A 25,320-nucleotide genomic window follows, 5' to 3' on the forward strand; every position below is an offset into this window, starting at 1 on the left:
ATGGGGGAAGTAATGTTAGGCATCTGTACTAGTTGGTAATTGAACTTGTGTAATGTACTACAATTTGTATAACTGTAGAGGTCAACTAGTAGTTAAGAGCAAGGCTGTTAGTTAGTTAGAATGTGATTGGTTACAGTGACTTAGTTAGTTAGAATGGGATTGATATATAGAGACATTACACAAAATGTAAAGCATTGAACAAGATTGTTAATACCATTGACTGGTTTCTTTCTCTCTCTCTCTTCTTCTCTCAATTCTTCCATGGAGGCCTAGGTTCCCTCAAAGCAACCTACTAACAGACCCTAAATCAGCCAAGCCCTAACATCCAAATCAACCTAATCCTAACATGATGACACCCTATACACTTTATAGTCTCTCACTCGCCTTAGAATTGGTCATAGGGACCTTTATAGTTTATAGTCAAATACTCCTTATCCTTCATCTTTTCCGAAGTGTTATTTCAATTTGGCTTTGGAAAATTTTGCGAAAAGTGATTTTTATTTTATTTTTTATGCATAATCCGTCATTGCTGTTTGATCTAAGAAACCAAATGCACAGTTTATAGTGTTTTGAATTCACTGAATCCTAAGCCAGATGCAAAGTTTCCAATGAGTTGGCATATAAACTTTTGCAAATAAGGCTAAAGTAAAACACTAAATCTTGATGTCAATTAGTCATATATATTGCCATTTTCAAGGAGTTCATTTGAACCCTTGGGCTTCAAGTGGAGCCGCCCATGAAACTATTAGACCAACTTCTTAAGATTAAATGCGTTATTAATACTAGTATTCCTTTATCCAGTAAGTGTAGAAACCAAAATTTAAACTTAATCATTAGTTATAAATCGTAATGAGTCAAGAACCACTCACAAGTCACACCCATTAAATTGTAATAGAAACTCTTATCGATAGTAACCAAATTCAAGGTGAAAGTTTGTGAGATTTTGAAAATTGAATTTGACAAATTAATTAACTCAATCCTAAGGGTAGATTGTTTTCACTTACCATTTTATTCTAAATGATAGATAATAAATGAGAGAGAAGTGGGATTTGAGTCACATACATGAGATATATATCATGACGAATGTTATTATTACTAGATTATCATTCAACCCCATTCTCTCTCTCTCTTATTATTACATGATGACACCCTATACACTTTATAGTCTCTCACTCGCCATAGAATTGGTCATAGGGACATTTATAGTTTATAGTCAAATACTCCTTACCCTTCATCTTTTCCGAATATATAAACTTCGGAAAAGATTTGCATTGACTCTCACATTATAGGCAAGAGAGTCGACAGATCAAATTTGTTAAATCTTTAAAAACTCAGACCCAACTGAGTTACTCATGCACATGTTGTAGAGAGAATAAACGATCAAAACAAAAGAAAAATGACATATTCTATGGTGCAAAGACTTGTAATCTAAACAGAGAAGAATGAATAAAATAAGTACAACAAGAGAGAGAGAGAGAGAGAGAGAGAGAGAGAGAGAGAGAGAGAGAGTAGTGAAGGCAAAGCATAGAGCATGAAATGGTATTTCTTATACAAAAATAGAAATGGGGGCAAGAATAATACATGGACAATGCAAGGTTTGGGGGTTCTACGACCCAGCATACTCTGAGATCACATTACGCCAGTTCTTGTCGGATTGTTGGGAGATTTTTTCAGATTTCCAAGCACCTTCGCTTCTGAGCCACACATTTGTATATACGTGGCCTTCTTCATGCATTGCAGCGAAGCACCATGCAGTACTCGTCAACCATGCCACGTCTCTCTCTCTCTTTCCTTTCATGATTCATCACCAATATATTTTAGCTACTGTTTTTAACGATAAATTTATGCCCTCCATTCTTCAAAACCACACCATTGTACTATATTTTGTCACCCTCTAGCTATCTAAACTTTAAAGCCTCAGTTCATGATTTCACCATATCTGATTGTCTGTAGATCAGCAGATGGGTGTTGTACTATTCTGCTGGTCATAATTCTTTTTTATTTTTTTGCCCTTTTCATGTTTGGCATTAAGTATATGGACAAGGATTTTTGGTTGTTTCATTATACTCCACGTTTTAAATTTATGCATCTGGTCACCTTTGGTGATGGCGGACCCCTCGAATGTCGTTAACTTATCGGGTACCATAAACGGGAATTTTTTTTTTTGGGTAAACAGTAGTTGTTTATCATGATGAACAGCACAATGCATGTCTGCTTTTCTATTATGGTCTATACGATGGTTTTAGAAAGTGGTGGATTTGACCAATATATATATATATATATATATATATATATATATATATATATATATATATATATTATAATTAATAGTAAGTAACAGTATAATATTGTAAACCAAAAAAGAAAAAAAAACAGTGAGAAACATTTGGTGTATGTCATTGTCATCTTAAGGTTAAAGTTTTATAACTTACCACTAAAACAAAAAACAAATCAGGGTTGTAAGAACTAAGAGTTTGAGGCCAAGCTCACTTTTAACAATAGGGTCTAGTACTTCAAATCAAGCCCAAACAATAAAAAATTATTATGTAGAGGGTTGGAAAACAATTCCAATGCAGTAATGAGTTAAGTTTAGGATTAAGGTCATGGAGCCCAAACAAAGAAGAACAAGTCACGTAGTAATTGAGAATAAAACTCTCATCGGTTAATTCCGAGTAGGTGTTCTTATATATGATTAATTGACACAAGTTTTTATCAGACAACACACTGTTCACTTTCTTGTTTCTCTCTTTCTTTTTCCCAAAAAACCTCCACCCCTCACTTGGAAGCTCTCTCATTCTTATATATCCTTCTTCTTTGGATCCTAGCCCTCCACTTGTATGTCTCAAGGTCTTTCTCAAGATACTTGTCCTATCAGGACTCTATTGAAGGTGGTAGAAGGGGTTGCTAGCTGTGAAAATATTGTTCAAATTTCATTTTCTCATTAATGAAGCTAATAAGGTTGTTGCAGAGCATTTAATGCAGAGGGGGAAGGTATCATTTCAAAAAGTTTCCTCCCACCGTATTGACCCCTTCCCCAGGTTCAATTCCTCTCAATCAGGTACTAATAAAATGCTACTTCACTTTTCCATCCCTTCTCAGGTCGATGAAGTCCTTGGGTCGGATGCGCTCTTACAAGTGGGATCGTATATGATACTCCGCATTCAATTCTCCTCGGTCCTCGGACACCCCACAAGGGTGTGTCAATTTGATAATAAAAAGTAATTATTATGAAATTGAAGTCTTAAATTCTATCACATTTAACCCAAATAAAGGCAGGAAAAAAAAAATCCTTGAACAATTACGGTGTTAAGTTTAATATTATTGAATTAATTCTTATTTCAATCTAAAACTCTTATTAAGTAGAGTATTATATATTCCTTAATTAATAGTGTCGTGTAACTAATTTATTTATCATTCTTTCTTCTTGAAGTTGAAAAAAAAAATTGGGAAGCCTGCAAGAAATAAGTAAGTAGAGAAAAATGATAAAGCTTAGGTACAATATTTTATGTACAAAACATGTGCATTAGATTTAATCAACCATAAATATGTGTATTCCTTTATTTCATCCCCTTTTCCCTATATATGTGTGTGTGTGTATGTGTTTCTCAAAAAAAAAAACCATAAATATGATAATACTATTTGTGTTTTATTAGTTTATGCAACTAAGTGTTTGAATTTCATTGAAAAACTTAATATATTGCATCAAGAGACACTCTAAGTTTTTGTCCAAAGAAAAAAAAATCTGTGTGCTAATTTACAACTGTTATTATCAAATAAAATTTGAACATGATTCGAGTTCAATATATTGCAAAATTAATTTATACATGTCGAATTGACCATGTATGCATAGATTCCTTTCAGTATTTTTCCCTTCCTCCGAATGTGCGTACGTAGTCCTCGCATTCGACATATATCAAGTAATTATAAAAATGAAATATCTTGGAGATGGTTCCAAGATGTTGGCTATAAATTTTAAACCAAACTCTCATAAAGCTAATTATGTTTGGAAACTATTCTATGGCGGCTCTAGGATTATTTTCTAGAATGGTCAAGAAGAAACATAAATTATACAAAATCTAAAATAAAAGAGAACTTCAATATATTGACATCACAAAATATATATATATATATATATATATATATATATATATATCCATAAAAGTCCAAATATATGAAGTTTTACAATTGTTTTTTACGAGATTTCATATTTTAAAATTGTTACATGATATCTTCATTATAAATCTTACGATCTCTTGTTCATTTCTTTCAATGTACATAGCCAAACAATAATTCATTCACTGATCTCTCATTTGATTGATTTATTTCAAAAATTTTAAGATCTAAAAGTGTTTTTTCTAAGCTTTAAGATTAACAATTTCTACTTTTGTTATTAGACTTTTTTTTTCTAAATTTTAGATCAAATTGGCTTTTTGTTGGGTTTTGTGTGTGCATGTGTCTGAAAAGACTAATATATTGTTAAGAGAATCATATTTAAGTTTGTTTTTGCTGAGCTTAAGATAAATTTAAGGTCAAGATGTTCAAAATTTTCTTTAAACAAAAAAAGTTTTAAAAATTATATATGTATTGCCATTTTTAGGGGGTTGATTTGAACCCCCGAGCTTCAAGTGGAGCTGCCCATGAAACTATTAGACCAACTTCTTAAGGTTAAATGCATCAAGTGGAGCCGCCCATGAAATTATTAGACTAACTTCTTAAGGTTAAATGCATTATTAATACTAGTATTCCTTTATCTAGTAAGAGTAGAAACCAAAATTTAAACTTAATCATTATTTATAAATTATAATGAGTCAAGATCCACTCACACCCATTAAATAGTACTAGAAACTCTTATCAGTAATAAAATTCAAGGTGAAAATCTGTGAGATTTTGAAAATTGCATTTGACAAATTCATTAACTCTATCCTAAGGGCAGATTATTTTCACTTACCATTTTATTCTAAAGGATAGATAATATATGAGAGAGAAGTGCGGTTTGAGTCACATACATGAGATATATATCATGATGAATGTTATTATCACTAGATTATCATTCGACCCCATTTTCATTTACCGATTGTCATCTCTCTCTCACTCTCTCTCTCTCATTATTACATGATGACACCCTGGCCTATACACTTTATGGTCTCTCACTCGCCATAGAATTGGTCATAGGGACCTTTTATAGTTTATAGTCAAATACTCCTTATCCTTCATCTTTTCCGAAGTGTTATTTCAATTTGGCTTTGGAAAATTTTGCGAAAAGTGATTTTATTTATATTTTTTTATGCATGATCCGTCATTGCTGTTTGATCTAAGAAACCAAATGCACAGTTTATAGTGTTTTGAATTCACTGAATCCTAAGCTAGATGCAAAGTTTCCAATGAGTTGACATATAAACTTTTGCAAATAAGGCTAAAGTAAAACACTAAATCATGATGTCAATTAGTCATATATATAATATATTAGCAAATAAAACTCATGTAAAATGCCGAAAAGTACTTTTGTTTTTAATTATTAATTGTTCATGGAAATATAATGATAGCAAATTTGAAACACCATGTCAGAAAAAGAGAGCACAAAAGTTTACGTTCCAATCAAAACGCAACAAGTGCAGGCAAATGGTAAATCTTCAACATTCCTCTAATCTCATACAAAAAACCAAGCTTTTCTGAATTTGACAAAAGAGAGCACAACAAGTTTTTCTGACAAAAGTTTACGTTTCATGCATGTATCACTGGATGCTCCATGGCCTACCATAATAAACTTTTCTGAATTTGACAAAAGTTTTTTCCCATTTCGTTACAACGCTATACTTTATCACTCTATATCTGATGCCATAAATGGAAGATCCAGTACTATTCAAGATAATGGCTATTAGGTAATGACCCCATAAATTCCATCCTTCAGTTCTTCACGTGAAACCTTTAACCCCTACACAAAAAAGGGTGAAATCTTTAGCAAATTGTCCTACTTTTCTTGGCCTCACTCCCCAGCACTTTCCCCCAATATTTGAGCATGAGAGGAAAGAGCCAAGGGGAATGGATTTGGAATTTTTTATTTTTTTATTTTTCATAATTTGATAGTGGTAACTTAAGAGTAATTACTTATAACAACACTAGAATTGTGATTGAAAAATTAAAAGTGCACGCAGCTAAGTGTACATCCAACTGCATTTTACAAGAAATATTGTGACTTTAATTCAGGACATCCCTTGTAAAATGCAGTTGTGTGTATTATGTGTACACTAGAGTGTATGTAATAAACATGACTTAGAGTCAATGGTGATTTAAACTTAAATTCTATTAAAAAAAGGAGGTAAATTATATTATTAAGCTACAAAACTCTTAACAATTGAGATTTAATTTTCTCTAATTTATATTTTTTAAAGAAAAATAATAATTTAACCGTTGAGGAGGAATTTCAATCTTTTTTTAATAAATAATAAATAAATAACATTCCTCCAATTTTGGAATTTTTTTTTTTATAAAAAAAAAATGCAATAATTGTGGTGGGATGATTTGAATCCTAGATGTCTCTACTAAAGACAACAAATAATGCTAGTTAAACTACAAAACTCTTACCAATTTTGGAGAATTTTAAGGGAAAGTGATTCAAGTTTATATACTTTCTATTTTATCTTTAATATTCCTTAAGTATAGAGTATGATAAATGTAAGTCATAATTGTCGACTAGCATGTAACTTCATGCAAATGCATGGATGCATTTAAAATTAAACAAAATTTTTATTGTAAAAATATAAATAATTAGTCAAATTAATTTTTTTAAAGCATGTAACACATGCATTCATGCATACATATAGATGCATTTAAAATTAAATACAATTTTTATTATAAAATATAGATAATTAGTCAAATTATTTTTTTAAAGTAAACTTAATTAGTCACATATTAAAATTCTTATCTAAATTTAATACTACTTATGATCATTTTTTTTTCTAATTTTTAATAAGATAGAACGTGTAGTGATTTTTGTTATGTGGTGATTTTTATTTTATTTATTTATTAAGAAACACGTGGTGATTTTTATTGAGTAAATGTGATTGTTTTTTTTATATAGTTTATTAATATTACATTTTTAGTATTTTGCACTCATTGACTCACTTGACACAAAGATTAAAAAATCTAAGTACACACATGACCCAAAAATATAAGGGGGCAACTTGACCCTCAGCCCAAAAATGGCTCAAACAGTGGCCCAATAAGCCCACCACAATAGATTTGTTAGAGAATGAGTTGGATATTGATCACTCAACAAGTTAAAATTAATCACAATGAGATAAAAACACGTATGGAATGACTAGGGCAGCAAATTATGAAGAAAAAAAAACTCCTCAATTTGGCCCGAGGAACGTCTATTTTATATATGTATGTTTCTTTCCCACTTATACAAATATTTCAGCTCCTAGGTACAAAGTCCTTTTCTTCCTCTTTTTCTTAATCCCCCCTCCTGTGGATCCTAATTTTTATTTTATATTTCAACACAAATCATCTTAATCCTATACTTGGAGGGCTGAGATTGCATTCCTGGGACTTTTGTCTCATCCGGAACATGCTAGTAAGCCTTTATTTTACAATCTTAGTTGTGCCACCACTGTTCATGGTCATTTCCTCAGTAATGCGGCCAAGGAAATGGTTGTCTTGTATTTAATGCGAATGGGATGACTTCTACACCCTTCCTCCTTCATTCATCTCGTATTTTGTGCCGAGTCTGCTTTCTTCCCTTTATGATATTTTACCTTCGTGCGACTCAGATAGCTAATGTTCGTCCCTGAGGTCCAAGGTGTATCCTTAGGAACAATAGTGGTCGCCCACTTAAATTAGATTAGAGATCCTCATCCTCACAATACCCTTAAAATTTTTACTAATATTTAATATGAGATATGAACCATGAAATCAATCAATTTCAAATAAAGGGAATGTTATTATTCACAATAAATATTAGTTACAAAAATGTTAAAAATATTATAAGTTTATTACATAAGGTTTACTAAATAACCTATTAATTAATATAATTTGTGAATTTCAACAAAATTAGAAATGAATGTCAGAATTGCTCCTTTGTTGTTTGTGACACAATAATCTATAAGTTTACAAATATAAACTCATAACCATATTTGTTTTGGGTAAAAAAACATATGCAGAAAATATTTTACACCCAACAAGGTGTTCACAGGTAAAACAAAAAATACGGTCAAACTGAAATCAATCTCAATTTGACCATAAAATTGGGGTCTCTTCCATGTAAAATCTTTTATACTTCTATTTAACCTTCAACTGAATAACACTTTTAATTTTTAGCCTCTACCGGTAATAAATTTATATGCAAATCAAACACTAAAATCTATTTTTTAGTGTATTTTCTAGAACGGAATCAAACAATTGGAAATATGTTCACCTAAAATAATTTCACTCAAAAAAACGTTTTCCATCTAATCAAATACAGCCTTTACAAATATTTTGCAGTAAACAAGTAATTGTAGAAAATAATAAATAAATTAAACAGAAAAAGAAATATGATGACCCTTATTTTCAGAATGAAAGTCCAGAGACATTACAGAAAGCCCCAGTCCCTGACTCCGTAATATCATCTTGAAAAGTGGGGCTACTCTCTTAAATCATAAATATGACCAATGCAAAAGTGCGTACAACCTGTCACCACCAAACTCACAGCCTGGCAAGTACTACTACTTCCCATTGATCGAAAAATTGTTTCTCTGCCTTGCACAAAACGACAACGCTGACGTGTCAACCCTGGTACAAATTTCAAAGCATCCCCACTACTTCTTCTCTACTATATAGCCCACACAACTTTCTCTTCCACTCTTACCTAGCTCCTTTTCCATTCACACCTCCACCGCCGAGTTCTCTCAAAAAAACCCTGTACTCAGATATATGAGAATATTTTGTTGAGTTGCGACTCTTGAGTGCAGTGTATAATTCAAAATTTTCAAAATGGGTATTTGCAGTTCGTCTGATTCGACAAACGTGGCAACGGCAAAGCTGATCTTACAAGACGGTCGGCTACAGGAATTCTCGTACCCAGTAAAGGTTTCCTACGTGTTACAGAAATACCCGTCGTGTTTCATTTGTAACTCCGACGAGATGGACTTTGACGATGTCGTTTCGGCCGTGAACGACGAGGACGAGCTTCAACTGGGTCAGCTTTATTTCGCTTTGCCGTTGAGTAAGCTACAGCACCCTTTGCAGGCTGAGGAAATGGCTGCATTGGCTGTTAAAGCTAATTCTGCTTTGACGAAAGGAACTGGGGGTGAGAAATGTAGGTGTCGCCGGAAACCGGTGTTTTCCGGCGGAGAGGTCAAATCTCCGAGCAGTGTCGTCGCCGGAGATGGGTTAAGGAGAGGGAGGAGTGGTAGTAGTAGTAGAAAGTTTACGGCATTGTTGAGTGCAATACCTGAGTAGTGGGGTACCTTATTCTGGGGTTAGTTTTGTAAATACGGCAATCTGGGTTCATATTAAAAAAAGAAAAAAAAAAAGTAAGTGATGAGTGAGTGGCACTGTACCCATTTATCTAAGGGTCTTGTTACAATTTTACCCTTGTTTAGGTTGATGAGCCATTTACATGAGCACATAATGATAATGATAACGACAATCATTTTGCTCTTCTTTCAAATTAAACTCTAGCTAGTCGAGAATGAAGTAAACAATATACTATAACGGAGGAAGCTGCGTGCGAAATCCTCTTTGTGTATAAAATAACAAAAGAATAGGATAAACAATTAAACATCGTTTTCATTTCTGGGATTTCATGGGGGTGGATAGGCTGGGCAAGATATAGACATTAACAAAAATATGTATGATGTGTGTGTCGTTAACAAGAGGGCCAAAGATTTCGATTTCTAAGTTTTGTTTTTACTTTTGGATGCGATGCATAGAGTAATAATTTAGTTTTCTTTTTCCCACCATCCATGTGGAGGCAAGTTTATTTGTCTCGTATTGCATAATGTATATATGTAAACAAAGTAGGTCGATTTTTACGCGGAATGGCACAATGTGGGGTTTGGCAAGTTTAAAGTTTAAACAACGCGTTAATGGGGTTAGATTTAGACAGATTCATGTAGTGTTTTTGCACTCAAGCTTCACCCGATTTGGATTATAGTTTAAGAAGAAGGGACTCTTTTAACAGCCGTAACAGTCCTATGAGGCATACAATGATTATACATACCAATAATGATGATAATGGGTCATAGGTAGATTGAGGCTTGTACAGATAATCATGACAAAATGATGGGTTAACGTCGGATTAACAAGTTGACGGTGACGATGATGGATCATGTTTACTTTTCAAGTGGTTGGTTTTTGGGGCCATGAATTTGCTTGGCTGTATTTTTAAGGGTTGGTTTAGAGAGAGAAGAGAGGGTAATAATTGTGCGGTTTAGTGGAATACATGTTGGGTTTTTGAGTTAAATGCTTTGCAGTTTTGTATTGTAAAGGCACAGCTGTTATGATCGAACTTATTATGATATGATGAGTTCACAATGTATCCAATGGGGGTCCAGGAATATATATACTTACTTATCAAACAACTAATTTCATTATTTATGGAATGGATTGGATCATTTATAAGTTGTGACTTTCGAAACATTCCCCTTTTAGAGTTCATATATAATGCACACGTAGCACTGTAATTAAAACAGTCAGATATGTGGGAATGCGTAAACCGTGTAAAAGAAATTAAGTAAATAAATGGCGACAGCTTTGACAATAACTGCATCCCGTGCAAAACTACCCAACTTGTAAAAGTAGAAAGCTTAAAAAAAAAAGGAAGTAGATCAGATATGCATTTGTGACATATAATACTGACCAAAATTAAGTAAAAGATTCAAATGACCCACAAATATACATCATCCTCGTTGAAAAAGCCCGTGAGCATGAGTTGAGAGAATATAGCTATTTCTCTAAGTGTTTTTAATTTTCTATTGTAAGATTTAAACCTAGGACCTTGTAAGAGTGAACCCATGACCAATAAAGCAACTTTCAAACTTAAATTTCCTGCCTAGATCATAGAATTGGTCGTTCATCACTTACTAATGAACAATCCAAGAACAAGTATATATACCCTATAAAATAAATGTAGTCAAAATTGACGACCTCAAATATTATTATAGGAGTCCCTTGTTGGTTCCAATTGGTTTGAAGCCTTTAAGGTAATTTAAAATTTATAGGTCCGGCTCATGATGAAAGCCAGCTGGTGGAGAATCCGATGTTGATTGCAAGGCCGAAAGAAAACAGTGACCTTAGCTGAGGGAAAATGTGAATAGAACAGCACGTGTGTTGAACAAGTGGGAAAGAATTTAGATCCAAACAAAGGGAACTGTCCGAAAATTAGAAAGTGATATGCTAATTGGCGCGGGACCCAAACAATGACCAATCCCAACTATCAATATATATACTATGTCTATGTGCAACTTGGAGTTTGTCCATTTCAAAGCTGTATACTGTAATAACTATAGAATCAATTTGTTTTACGGGCTGTAGGCTTCACGTTTTCTATGTATTTAACTACCCATTTGCATCTTAATATCTTACTCATTAGGAATTTAATGTTTAAAACAATAGAGAAATTAACTATTTCACATTGAATTTTTTGACAACGGGTAATAAATATTACATCAATATAAAGAATGTAAACTTGTCTCCAAATTATAAATAAAGAGTGTGAAACTACTAGAGTTGCTTGGAATTTAAAATAGCTCATATACGAATGTAATCCTATTTCATAAAGCTGAAAGTTTATTTTTCGTCACTTTTTTTACAAAAGTGTATATAGCTCTTTAAAATAAAATTTGTCTTATAAGGAGACAAACTAAAAGATAAAGAATAAAATGTGACGTGTTTTTGTTTACAAAGTGGTCTTTTACTAATAATACAAACTATCAACACAAGACTTATTGTAGTACAATAATACAAAAGAATGACAATAATGATTTTTCACTATTTACAACCTATTGGCTACAATAATGTCTATTCAACTATTTACAAAACAATTCTTGTCTGGCACTTGGAAACGAATGTTCAATAATAAAGACTAAAGAGTAACATTCTACCCTCAAGTCTGCACATATACATCAATTTAATTTTTGAAGACATTCTTTCAAGCTCGAGGCTAGCTAGTTGATTGATCACATTTTCGAGTGTGGTTCTTAGGCTAGAATAACCAATTAAGTATGGTTGAACTGCACTCTAGAATGACCAATCACCACAAGGAGAACCTTATGTAGACTCTCACAAACCAGAGAGCAAAATATGCACTCCATCATCTTGTTTTTGAGCTAGTTTTTTTTTAATGTCTTTACTAACTTGACTGTTGGAGTGCCTCCGACCAACCCACTGGTTGGCCTCCTAAGAACAGGAGAACTTTTTAATTTCTCAAATATTACAATCACAAACCCATCTAACAAGGGAGTGGACAGTAACACATGAGGACATTCTTTTGTTTAATTGTTCTGGACCAATTGAACCATTATGCTTATGCATGTCTCTAAATTCTTAGTTTTTTAATACAATCTTTATTCACTTAAAAAAAAAAAAAAAAAACTCAGATTCCATATATAATATAAGGATTTTTTTAATGTGTGTCCTAAGGGCACACAATAATCATTCTTTTTTTTTAAAAAAAAAAAATTCGAAAATTGAAAAAGTATTAACATTTTTTTCAATTTCTGAGAAAATTTTACCATAAATAGATAGCTTAATGTGTATTCTAAAGGCACACATTAACCAGACCCATAATATATAATCCATTAATATAAAAATATTTACTTGTCTTTTAAAAGTTGAATGGTCCAAGACTGAAAGTACGTTATGGACCAGGGAGTCCATTAAAAATACACACTCTTTTCTCTTCCAAAGGCTGAAAAATAAAAGTGAAGTACAGGCATTCACAATAGAGCTCAATTATCCAACACTGCACTGCACTGCACATTGAGTTCAATTAATATGTATATATATATGGTTTTAAGTCTCAGAATAACTTTGGGTGTGCTGTCCTTCCCTAGTATAATTTCCAGTGATTAGGGCATATTTGGTTGTGTGGTTCTAACACCCATTTTCACATTTTAAACAATCTTACACACATTTTCACCCACATATATATTAAAAATATCCCAACAATATCACTCAAATTCCTCTATAAAACAGGCCCTAGATGAAAAGAGAAGTGCTTACCCTATGGGTATAGGAATACAAGGGAAGCTTCCTGGCTTTTCTACAATGGTTGTAGAGTGTGTTCCTTCAATAATGTTTTTTTTTTTTTTTTATGAACAATGTGGTCCTTCAGTAATATCCATGGACAATCAATGCAATTTTCATCTCGGAGAGCTAATAGGTTTGTCTATACTCTATACCCTATGGCCAACTTTAGCCGCAGGTCCCACTCTTTTTTTCCAGCGTGCTATTGGTGACTTATAAATCCTCGCAAGCTGAGCTCTTTGAATCCAGCTGTCATTGCACTGGGTGCTCCAAGCTTAAAAAGAAATTTATAAAAAAATATATTAGTAAATGAGTTTCGCGAATGAAGAACATTAAAATATTTGTTAATAAACTATTTTATGATGGTAATTTTAATATAAAAATTGTAAAAAAGAAAGTCTATTATTTATTTATTTTTCCTCAATTTTTTTAAGAAAAAACATCCGATCACTTTTTCAAATGTAAATAGCAAATAAATCCGCCTCAAAAAGAGAAAACCAACCATTAAGTTCTAACACATCTTTCTCCCTAAGTAAAGAAGGGTAATAGTAATAACACATGTGATTATAACAGTGTCACCAGTCTGGAATTAGAATATTGTAGAGTAATAACAATAAGGAAAACTGATTAGAGAGGATAATCATTAAGGAAAACAGTAACTGTAATACCCGGGAAAAAAAAAGATTAAAATGAAGGTATTTAAGTAAATCTTTTGTGGGGTTAATTTTATAATTTATAATTATAAGGGAGTTTTTAGAAAATAAGGTTGAAACCCTAACTATATATATATATATAAGCATATTAAATTAAGGTATATGGGGAGATATTTTGAGAGAGGAGACTACTCAAATGACTGAATTAGAGAAAGTTTGACTACACTCTTGAGGTAAGAGCCTAAGAATTTCTTTCTTGTCAAATTTAAGCTTTATTTGGAATTAGAGTTTTTTTTTTATGTGAGTATTTTGACCAGAGAAATTATTTAAATATTAAAAAATTTTAAGGATGCAAACGAAGAGAAGCTTAGATTTATCTTTTGTAAACTAGACGACGTACCTGCAGATTTTTCTAGGTTTAGTGTTGAGTGCATATTGAAGCTGCAAGTTTAAGTGGGTGAGGGATCAGTTTTCTGCACAGTGTTTGTGCCAGGAAACTGCACCGAATTGATGGATTTGGAGAATAAACAAAAAGGTCTAGTGAATATAGGTTTAGGTTTGAGTTCTAACCAGTAAAAAAAAAAAAGGCTATACGTAACAGTGAATTTTGTTGAAGATGTCGGCTACAAAAAAAAAAGTAGGTGCAGTACTTGGAAGGATGGCCCACATTGTCCTTCCCAGAGTGATATAGCACTAGCCTTTTTCTTTCAAGGCATTAATGGTGGCAGAATGAATGAATGAATATTTATATATATACTATGATAGGTGGAATTTTGGTGTGAGATAAGCAGAAAATTATGGGATATTTTTAATAGTCTTTTTTTGGTCGGGCACTATTATAAGTCTTTCTTAAATTATTTTATTATTGAGTAAATTGTGCTTATAAATTGTTAGGTGAGATCTAAGGATTTTAGAGAAAGTGTTAGGGAGAAGTTCTTTGTAGTGAACTAGCCGAGATAAGTAATTTTATCCTAATTGGTTTTATTTTGCGTATTTTAACTACTGAAAATTGTTTACAGTTGTTACAATTTTATTTCTATTGTATTATTGATTTCAAGTAAAGAATTATCACAAATATATCTGATTACTGAATATATGATGTATATTATTTAATTTTTTTTAGCTATACTGATTCAAAGTAAAGAATAAAGAATTTTCACAAATATATATGAGCATTGAATATAATATTTTTTTTTATTTAATTGTTTTTTTTAGCTATATTGATTTAAAGTAAAAAAAATATAGGAATATCACAAATATATTTGAATATTGAATATATTTTTGTTAGAAACTATGATTTCATATATATAATTATGGACAGTCTAACTATAAATAGATTTTGATACCCAAACCAATGGGAGTTATTCATTGATACTCTGATACCCAAACCAATGGGGGTTATTCATTGGTACTCTGATACCCAGCCAATGAGGGTTATTCATTGGTATTCTGATACACAAACCAATGGAAGTTATTCATTAGTACTCTGATACCTAGCCAATGGGGACTATTCATTGGTACTCTGATGCCCAGGTCACGGGAATATAGCGTGACCATAGTCATAAGATTGTTAAGAATATGAATTACATTTGAGTATTTGAACTATTTTGAGTCATTTAAACTGCTTATGTATTTTGGAACCTATTGTAAGTTATAAATTTTGATATATGAAAAACTGACTACTTTCTAAACCATCTATGATATATATTTGTAAGATTAAAGTATGTGATCTATTTGTAACTTATTATTTTAAGACTATGAAACTTCTTTAGTTATTTTTGAAAACTCATAGTATATTATAACTTTTGAAAACTTATATTACATCTTATTAATTTATAGATCTATTGCTCGATACTTATTAGGATTTTAGTTACTTATTGAGTTGTCAGCTCACCCATTTTTCCCCTCCAGTTTCAGATTGTGAAGAATAGCAAGTTTTAGGAGTTTTGATGTTGTGTTGTAAGCAGGAAAATAAGCGTAGTGATTTTGGGATTGGAGGGTCTTTTAATAGTTTTATATTCATTGGCCAATTGGCATTATGTACATGAGGTTTGGATTTTGTTCCTATTAAATTATTGGAAATCTATTCATAAAGAAATTGTTGAGGTATTTTGGAATTATTTGATTTAATTTTTTGAGGATAAATTTTAGTTGCTAAGAAGGCCTTGCACACTTGTAGGGTGCTTACTTTATAAGCATGCTACGGTTGTCACATGCCTATCTTTATAGTTGGGTTCGGGGCGTAACAATTTTAATGGTATCAGAGCTTAGGCTATGATCTTGCAGACTCTATACTAGGATTTGATTTGGAATAAAATTTGCGCACTAGGGATTATGGTTTTAGTGATTGTTTATGAAGGTTATTAGGTCATAGATAGTGTTCTGTTGATGACTTGATGAGAAGTGTAAGTGAGGTTCCATCATATGATGATTTGTTAGATCATATTTGAAGGTTTTGATATTTATGTCTATGTGGTTATGTATACGTGACTTATAAATACAAAAAGGGAGGATTTTAATTGATATACTTCTATGATCTTATACTAGTATTAAGTGGGTGTATTTTATTCTTGAAAATTTTGTAATTGATCAGATTGGTTATTAAAACTTCTTCTTCTTATTAAAGGGAAAAGAGAGTGAGAAAAAAACAAGCAAAGGAAATCTTCTTGCTGTTTTGTGACTGATCTTTTGAAAACTCATTTGATAATTTTGCCTAATATAGTTGACCTACCTAAGGTTAGTTTGATCTATAGGAGATTCTCATAGATTTAATTATTGAATGATAGTTTACTATATGCCCTATTCAAAATTTGGAATGCCTTTAGGGAATTGGAAATTGGAAATTGCAGAACTTTATTTAGGGATTAGGGTTTGATGTTAGAGCTATGATTCCTTGATTTTAGTTTATATGGAGTAAGGAAATTAACAGAAAGTTTGTAGTGTGAAGGAAATTAATTTGTGGTTATTGTAGTTCACATTATATTATATGTTATTATATAAATTCTGAGGGTGTTTAAATAATTTAGTAATATATCGGTGGACTTCCTTGGATTCTAATGTTAAGGACCGACCTTCTTTTGGATCATTGTTCTTGTTAGGGTTGACCTACATGGATTACCATAGCCTAATTTATGTGTGAGGTAGTCCCTAAATGTTTTTGAGACATGTTCTGTTACTTAGAAGTTTGAGGTCCTCAATTTCTTTCTATGGACTTGGAGGATTGTTTAATATCTTGAGGAAATAAGTTTTGATCCCAAAAATGTAATTCTTTGAACTTAACTGATAAGAGTTAATGGATTGGCTCAATAGAAAATAAAGTGGATAGAACACAAGTACGTGATAGTATTGAATTGGACTAGTGAACCATATTTTTTATTGGATATTGAAGGAGTTGGGATGCAAGAGAGTTTATTTTGAAAGACTATTACAATTTGAATTATAGTCAATTGTTGTACCTTTTGTTTTATATTGGCAGATGGTTAGTGATTATAAATTGCAGATTACTCTTAAGTTCTAGACTATTATAAACTACTGGGACTATTATTTGCAAGGTTAAAAAAATAAAAAAAAAAAAAAGGCAGTTAAGATACTTCATGGACTATTCCCTTCTAGATGATGTATACTTAGAGATTTGTTTACATAATAGGCAATGTAATTATAAGGAACCCAACTCTTCAATGAGTTCTAGCCAAGTATCATTTGGAGATAATAGGTGAATAAGTGTTGCTTATTTGAGAAGATAATTTATGGTTAAGATAGAGGTTCTATGAAAGACCTTATATCAATACTCAATTGATTATTTATGGAGATTTTGGAATTTCTTTTTCTTACAAAACTTGGGGAAGAAAAGATATAGTGATATACACATATATTGTAAATTAGTTTTGAACTTAGGAAGGATTGGAACTTTGGATGCACTACTTAGCTTTGAGGTATAGAATTAAATGGATGCTAGCATTCAATGGTCTATGGTGGATATCAAAATTGTGGATTTCCCTTGTAATTTTTGGAGTCTACTTAGGCCTTGGAATTTTGTTGAAATTAATAATTGATGCAAAATCAATTATTGGGGTTAATCTAAATGAATGGGCCTTAGAACTTTTATTCATATTGAAAGGAACTTAGAGAGCTATTTAGACTAGAGATATGTATTTTTTTTTAAAGAATCTTATATTTTTTTCGTAATATGGTTGTTCTTAAACTATGGGTAATTGAGTAAGAGATTTTATAGTGGTATTGTATTATGCAGCGGAAGCATCATGGCTCCATTTGCTTTGAAAATTTTTATTTTACAAATCTTGGGAAAGAAAAGTCTACGCATATGTTGTGAAATAGTTTTGAACCATGGTGATGAGTGATAAATTTGTATAGATCGATACAATTGTGGCTTTAGAGTAGCACAGTGGAAGCGTGATAATTCATTTAGCTTGTAATGAATTCAAAGGACTGAATTCTTATAAGTGGGGGAGATTGTAATACCCGGAAAAAAAAAATGATTAAAAGGAAGGGTATTTAAGTAAATCTTTTGTGGGGTTAATTTTATAATTTATAATTATAAGGGAGTTTTTAGAAAATAAGGTTGAAACCCAAGCTATATATATAAGCATATTAAGTCAAGGTATATGGGGAGATATTTTGAGAGAGGAGACTACTCAAAGGACTGAATTAGAGAATGTTTAACTACACTCTTGAGGTAAGAACCTAAGAATCCCTTTTTGTGTCAAATTTAAGCTTTATTTGGAATTAGAGTTTTTTTTTATGTGAGTATTTTGACTAGAGAAATTATTTAAATATTCAAAAATTTTAAGGATGCAAACGAAGAGAAGCTTAGATTTATCTTTTGTAAACTAGATGACGTACCTGCAGATTTTTCTAGGTTTAGTGTTGAGCGCATATTGAAGCTGCAGGTTTAAGCGGGTGAAGGATCAGTTTTCTACACAGTGTTTGTGCCAGGAAACTGCACCGAATTGATGGATTTGGAGAAAAAACAAAAAGGTGTAGTGAGTATAGGTTTAGGTTTGAGTTCTGACAAGTAAAAAAAAAAGGGCTATACGTAACAATGAATTTTGTTGAAGATGTTGGCTAACAAAAAAAAAAAAAAAAAGTATGTGCAGTACTTGGAAGGATGGCCCACGTTGTCCTTCTTAGAGTGAAATAGCACTAGCCTTTTCTTTCAAGGCATTAATGGTGGCAGAATGAATATATATAGAAGAGTATTATGATAGGTGGAATTTTGGTGTGAGATAAGCAAATAATTATGGGATACTTTTAATAGTCTTTTTCTAGTCGGGTACCATTATAAGTCTTTCTTAAATTATTTGATTATTGAGTAAATTGTGCTTATAAATTGTTAGGTGAGATCTAAGGATTTTAGAGAAAGTGTTAGGGAGAAGTTCTTTGTGGTAAACTAGTCAAGGTAAGTTATTTTATCCTAATTGGTTTTATTTTGCGTATTTTAACTACTGAAAATTATTTACAGTTGTTTGTGGGCCTTTTTTTGCAAATGTCGAGCTGGACCACCTGCTGCTACACTAGGCCTAAAGATTTCTAGATCAGAGAGTTGGGACCGGTCCAAGAGCAACCTTTGTTGGTCCGGCTTGTGCACAAATGATACCCCTGTTAATCAGGCTTTGATCACATGCCCATGGCAGATAGAACTGTTACATTAACTACGGCAGACAGATACAATAAAGACAATAATGGAAATTCCTTTATGATTCAGACAAAAGTGAATAATGGACTTTGATAAGGAACACCCGTTTTATGAAATAACAACAGAAGGGTAGGTATTGAATGAACAACAATAAGCTTATTAAAAGAAATAGATGTCAGTCTACCGTATCAAGTTACATTGCCAAGTCTAAGTCAAGAAGGGGAATCACCTCTTCAACGCGACTAATCTCTCTGAAGGAGAAATTAACTGCTTTGAAGGGGCGGGCCTATATGACTTATGTTTAGTGAGGTCCTTCTCCGTTACCAGAGAACATGGGATGGATAGGGAGAGAGAGATTGACCTATTCGGTGCATGCCTACCACTCTATTCTCTCTGTTTTTCTTTTACTCTTCTCTTTATTCCTTAGTTCTTTCCTTTCTTTCTCTTCGTTTTTACTCTTCTTTCTATTCTCTCTAATTTTTTCTCTTCGTTTTTACTCTTCTTTCTATTATCTCTAATTCTTTCTCTCTTTTCCCTTGATTTTTACTCTTATTGTCTTTTTAATTTTAGCGATTATCCTCCCAGAGGTTGCTCTCCCCACTTGCCGTGCACAACAAAGGCTCCATATATAGTGCCAGCCATGGCGGGCTTTTACCATTTTAGCCCATAGCCATTTTTGTCTGGTGCGGGTGTCTTTGCCGACCATTACTGACTGGCCAGTCACCCAGCCAGCGCCACTTACCTGTGCTAGCCGCGCCACTCCACCTCACTAGACAAAGAAGGCTCTTTTGTTTGTTTGTTTGCTTGTCGTGGCATTCCTACCAGCCACAGTATAAGTACTCTCCTTCTCTCCGTCCCTCATGGCATGCAACTAGTGGTTCCAACTCAGCTTTGCCTCTTTTGGGTGGTATGTCATCCCAATAGGACAATGCCTCCAAAAGAGCTTAAGCAGGAAACACAAAAATGGGTTCCCCCCCCCCTCCCACCGCCAGACCATGCCCTCTTACCTCTGACCCATGACCTCACCACCTCCTGTATTGGTTTGGTACAGGCTGGTGGTGTCTGGGCCTTGCGTGTGTCTTACCTCCATGCTCGTCCAAATTCTGCCCGCTGCTCATGTGTTTGTAGCGGTTTGAAGGTCCATCTGCCAAGTCTGCTGTTCATCTTTGATTTCTTATGACGTGGGCTGCTTTCCCTGACTTCTCATTTATAGCTTGCTTCTTTAGAGGCTGGGCCTTTGCCTGATTGTGGGCTGTTCCATGCTTCTATTCTCAGCCTTGTTATTTGTTTCCTACCGCATCATTCTGTTATGCCTGCCGCGAAGTCTACTTGACCCAAGGTTGTTGGGCTTCCTCGAGCTTTACTGTTCATTCCTTCTCTGATGGCTAGATAAACTTAATGGGCCTTTTACTACTTGCAGGCTCCCGCGTCCCGCTTACTTCCCTTTGGACATCCCTGGCCTGTTTATTTTCTTGGGGCATCCTCGGCCCTTTCCAATTCTATGCTTCCCATAGGCTTTTACTAACTCCTTAGGCTTCCTTGACCCAAGTGCTTCATACTTCATCTTTGGGGCTCATGGATTCTCCATTACCCCTTACTCTCTTTACTTACATTGCTTCGGGCCTGCTATGACAGCTGTGGCCCATTCTCACTTTTCTGCATCTATACTGCCCATGGGTTTGCTATTTCTTTCTTCCGGACCTTCTTAGGCCCATTTACTTCTTTAGGGTCCATTTGTTTGCTTTATAGACCCATGATCCATTATTCCTGCCACTTGGGCTTAATGATATTTCCATCACACTCTCTTCTGCCCATCTCTTTAGGCTTTTCTTCCTGCTGGGCTTCTAAAAAAAAATAAGCATCTACAAGTTGTTACAATTTTATTTCTATTGTATTATTGATTTCAAGTAAAGAATTATCACAAATAGATCTGATTACTGAATATATGATGTATTTTATTTAATTGTTTTTAGCTATATTGATTCAAAGTAAAAAAAAAAAAAAATTCACAAATATATATATGAGCATTGAATATAAGATTTATTTTATTTAATTGTTTTTTTTAGCTATATTGATTTAAAGTAAAAAATATAGAAATATCACAAACATATTTGAATATTGAATATATGATTATATATATATATGCGCGCGCGTGTGTGTGTGTATTTGAATAAGATATATTTTTGTTAGAAATTATGATTTCATATATATGATTATGGACAGTCTAACTATGAATAGATTTTGATACCCAAACCAATGGGAGTTATTCATTGGTACTCTAATACCCAACCAATGAGGGTTATTCATTGGTATTTTGATACCCAAACCAATGAGGGTTATTCATTAGTACTCTAATACCCAGCCAATGTGGATTATTCATTGGTACTCTGATGCCCAGTCACGGGGATATAGCGTGACCATAATCTTAAGATTGTTAAAAATATGAATTACGTTTGAGTATTTGAACTATTATGAGTCATTTAAACTGCTTATGTATTTTTGGAACCTATTATAAGTTATAACTTTTGATATATGGAAAACTGACTACTTTCTAAACCATCTATGATATATATTTTTGAAAACCCATAGTAAACTATAACTTTTGAAAACTCATATTACATCTTATTACTTTACAGATCTATTGCTTGATAGAACTTATTAGGATTTTAGTTACTTATTGAATTGCCAGCTCACCCCTTTTTCCCCCTCTAGTTTTAGATTGTGAAGAACAGCAAGTTTTGGGAGTTTTGATGTTGTGTTGTGAGCAGGAAAAGAAGCGTAGTGATTTTGGGATTGGAGGGTCTTCTAATAGTTTTATATTCATTGGCCAATTGGCATTATGTACATGAGGTTTGGATTTTGTTCCTATTAAATTATTGGAAATCAATTCATAAAGAAATTGTTGAGGTATTTTGGATTTATTAGATTTAATTTTTTGAGGATAAATTTTAGTTGCTAAGAAGACCTTGCACACTTGTAGGGTGCTTACTTTATAAGCGTGCGGCGGTTGTCACTTGTCTATCTTTATAGTTGGGTTTAGGCGTGACAGTAATATTACAAGGACTTTTTTTTATTTTTTATTTTACATATCATGATAATTGGGGAGGAGGTGATGTTCATGCATTTGGTGGCAAACTTAGAACAATTATTTAGGTAGGGACTCAAGACTAGTAATATTACAGGACAATACATATTGTAGGGGTGTTGGGTCGAGCAATATTTTGTATCCATGTGTATATTGGGCCGGCGGCCCAGTCCGAGGACGCCTAATTGTCCGAGGACGGGGTAAGCGTTGTTAAGAAAGTTAGCTTTGATGAAGAAAAAAAGAAGTCAAGTTACAATGGTCTAAAGAGAGGTGTCTCCTCGGCTGAACGAAGTCGAGGTCTGAAGGGATGGTCTGCCATCCAGGGCAATGTTCTAGGAGATTCTATCTATATGGATAAGCATCACAGAAACGCAGGAGAGAGGGAAGTCCTAAAATATATAAAGAGAAAGTTGTTACCACTGCATTGAATGCTCTGCAGCTAACTTTCTAGCTGCATTAATGAAAAAGTAATACCTGAGCAGCAATGTTTAGCCTTACAGTTACTTACAAAGGTTTCAGAAAGGTGCTAATGGGACAAGTATCCAGACCAACAATCTAATTCATATGTGGAGGGTAGAGAGAGGAGGAAGGATGATATAAAAGGGAGAGGAGACTCCCAGGATGAAGGATCGAAAAAGAAAGGGAGAAAAACACTGTAGATTAAAGAACAATATTTGTAATTTGTCATTAAGTGAGATATATAGAAGAACCAGCCTCCTCGGACTGACGATTTTCCTTACATAAAACTGCTTCACCTTTGTTCTATAGTCATCTTGGCCCATTACAATTGATGTACAAACTCATTAGAACTTAGATTTCAAACTCACTCTCTACAAATTCATTGTATTAGGCCATTTGGGCCTATTCCCTTCCTATCTCGGGCTTAGGTACAAATTGTATCCTTACAATTGGCGTCGTCTATGGGGAACCTTATGTTTTAGTGAGTTTAACGTTATGGTAGGATCAGGTCCGCACCAAGCTGAGTCTATGGGATCTTAACATCAAGATCACTTCCTTAATCTTGAACGGATTGAGAGGGGAGTCTGCACACCACCCATACTAGCAGGAGTCAATCACGAGGTGGGAACCGTGTCTCTCATATAGAAAATGCTAGAGCCATGCAGTTGGAGATTGATCATTTGAGGAGGAAGTTACATCACGAGCGAAGGAAGTGAACTCCTTCCATTTCTAACCCTTCTTCTGATGATGGTGGGGATAGCAGTTATAGGCCCAAGTCAAGGACTCCCCCTAGTGAATTATTCTCGTATGAGGAGGACAACCCTCGTAACTGCAGGAATAGGAATTCATCTTGCAGAGGCTTAGGGAATGACACTATGAGTAGAGCATTGAACCAGGTTTCTAAATCACCCTTCACGCGTAGAATTGAAAGAGGAAGGCTTCCTTAACGATTCACTCAGCCAACATTCACCATGTACAATGGTCGAACAGACCTTATGGAGCATGTGAGCCATTTCAACCAGAGGATAGCTGTGCACTCCAAAAATGAGACTTTGATGTGCAAGGTATTCCTATCTAGTTTAGGACCTTTGTCAATGAGGTGGTTTGACGGTCTGGAGGCAGGTTCTTTGATGACATGGCCATAAGAAATTTTAAGGTCGGCCTGCCTGCCAAGCACAGTCTGAGGAAATCGTTAATAGGGAAACTTGTTAGTAATGTACGTTAGCTCATGGACCGCGTTGATAAGTATATGTGAGTAGAGAAGGACCAACAGTTAGGTAAAGGCAAAGCAAAGGTGGTCTCTCAGGATAAGAGGGACTTCAGGTCGGATAAGTTCAACAATAATCGTCCTCGGCCAGATTTTTCTGGGCAGTCTGGGGCTACTGCTGCACCACAAGCAGTTAATGTGTTGTTTCGAGAACCAGTGCATCAAATCTGGGAAAAAAAATCAAGAATGAACCATTTTTTCAATGGCTAAATAAAATGGAAGGAGACCCCACAAGGCACAACCAAAGCCTTCATTGTCAGTACCACCAGGAGCGAGGACATACTACCGAGGATTGTCGAACTCTATGGGGACACCTGGAGCAGCTAGTCCGAAGTGGCAAGTTAAAGCAATTTCTTTATTATCCCAACAAGTAGAGGGGCCAGGCAAGATCAGGATCTCAGAGGGATGCTTCTTCAAAACCACCTCTAGGTACAATTAATGTTATTCTTGCTGCCCCGAGAAGAGTTGGTTCTTACCACTCTAGGGTATTGTCTATAACCCAGCCACCTGTGGGGGCATCCTAGCCTGAGCCCAAGAGGAGTAGAATGGTGGTCAGACCAACGCTGAGTTTCTCTGATGAGGATAAGGCTAGTACCTTGCAGCCACATGATGATGCATTAGTGGTTACCCTCAGGATAGGGGGATATGATGTGAGGCGAGTATTGGTTGATCAAGGCACTAGGGCAGAGATTATGTACCTTAACTTGTATAAGGGGTTGGGGCTGAAACCTAGGGATTTGACTAATTATCATTCATCCCTAGTAGGTTTTGATGGAAAAGTGGTTATACCAATAGGGCAAATTAAACTACCAGTGCAAATTGGGTCAAAGGTGGTGGAGGTCAACTCCATAGTGATGGATGCGTATTCTCCCTACACGGCCATAGTGGTGAGACCTTGGCTTCATGCCATGGAGGCTGTTTCCTCCACCTTGCTCTTGAAGGTGAAGTATTCATCTAGTGACTAGGTTGAAGA

The 25,320-nt window shown here is 34.0% G+C and overlaps 2 protein-coding genes across 2 annotated transcripts; both read left to right on the forward strand.

Annotated features, from left to right (window-relative positions):
• Positions 1-8,835: 8,835 nt before the first annotated feature.
• On the forward strand, positions 8,836-9,639 carry LOC142623995 (uncharacterized). The gene has a single exon (XM_075797487.1). The coding sequence runs from the start codon at positions 8,974-8,976 to the stop codon at positions 9,439-9,441; it is 468 nt and encodes a 155-aa protein (XP_075653602.1). The 5' UTR covers positions 8,836-8,973; the 3' UTR covers positions 9,442-9,639.
• Positions 9,640-24,892: 15,253 nt separating this feature from the next.
• On the forward strand, positions 24,893-25,312 carry LOC142625422 (uncharacterized). The gene has a single exon (XM_075799084.1). It carries the CDS (start codon positions 24,893-24,895, stop codon positions 25,310-25,312), a length of 420 nt encoding a protein of 139 aa, XP_075655199.1.
• The last annotated feature ends 8 nt before the right edge of the window (positions 25,313-25,320 follow it).

The sequence above is a fragment of the Castanea sativa genome, chromosome 2 (assembly GCF_040712315.1).
Source record: "Castanea sativa cultivar Marrone di Chiusa Pesio chromosome 2, ASM4071231v1".
NCBI lineage: Eukaryota > Viridiplantae > Streptophyta > Magnoliopsida > Fagales > Fagaceae > Castanea > Castanea sativa.

Coding starts and splice junctions, on each gene's coding strand:
- LOC142623995 (XM_075797487.1), top strand. CDS start 8,974: ATGGGTATTTGCAGTTCGTCTGATTCGACAAACGTGGCAACGGCAAAG.
- LOC142625422 (XM_075799084.1), top strand. CDS start 24,893: ATGGTGGTCAGACCAACGCTGAGTTTCTCTGATGAGGATAAGGCTAGT.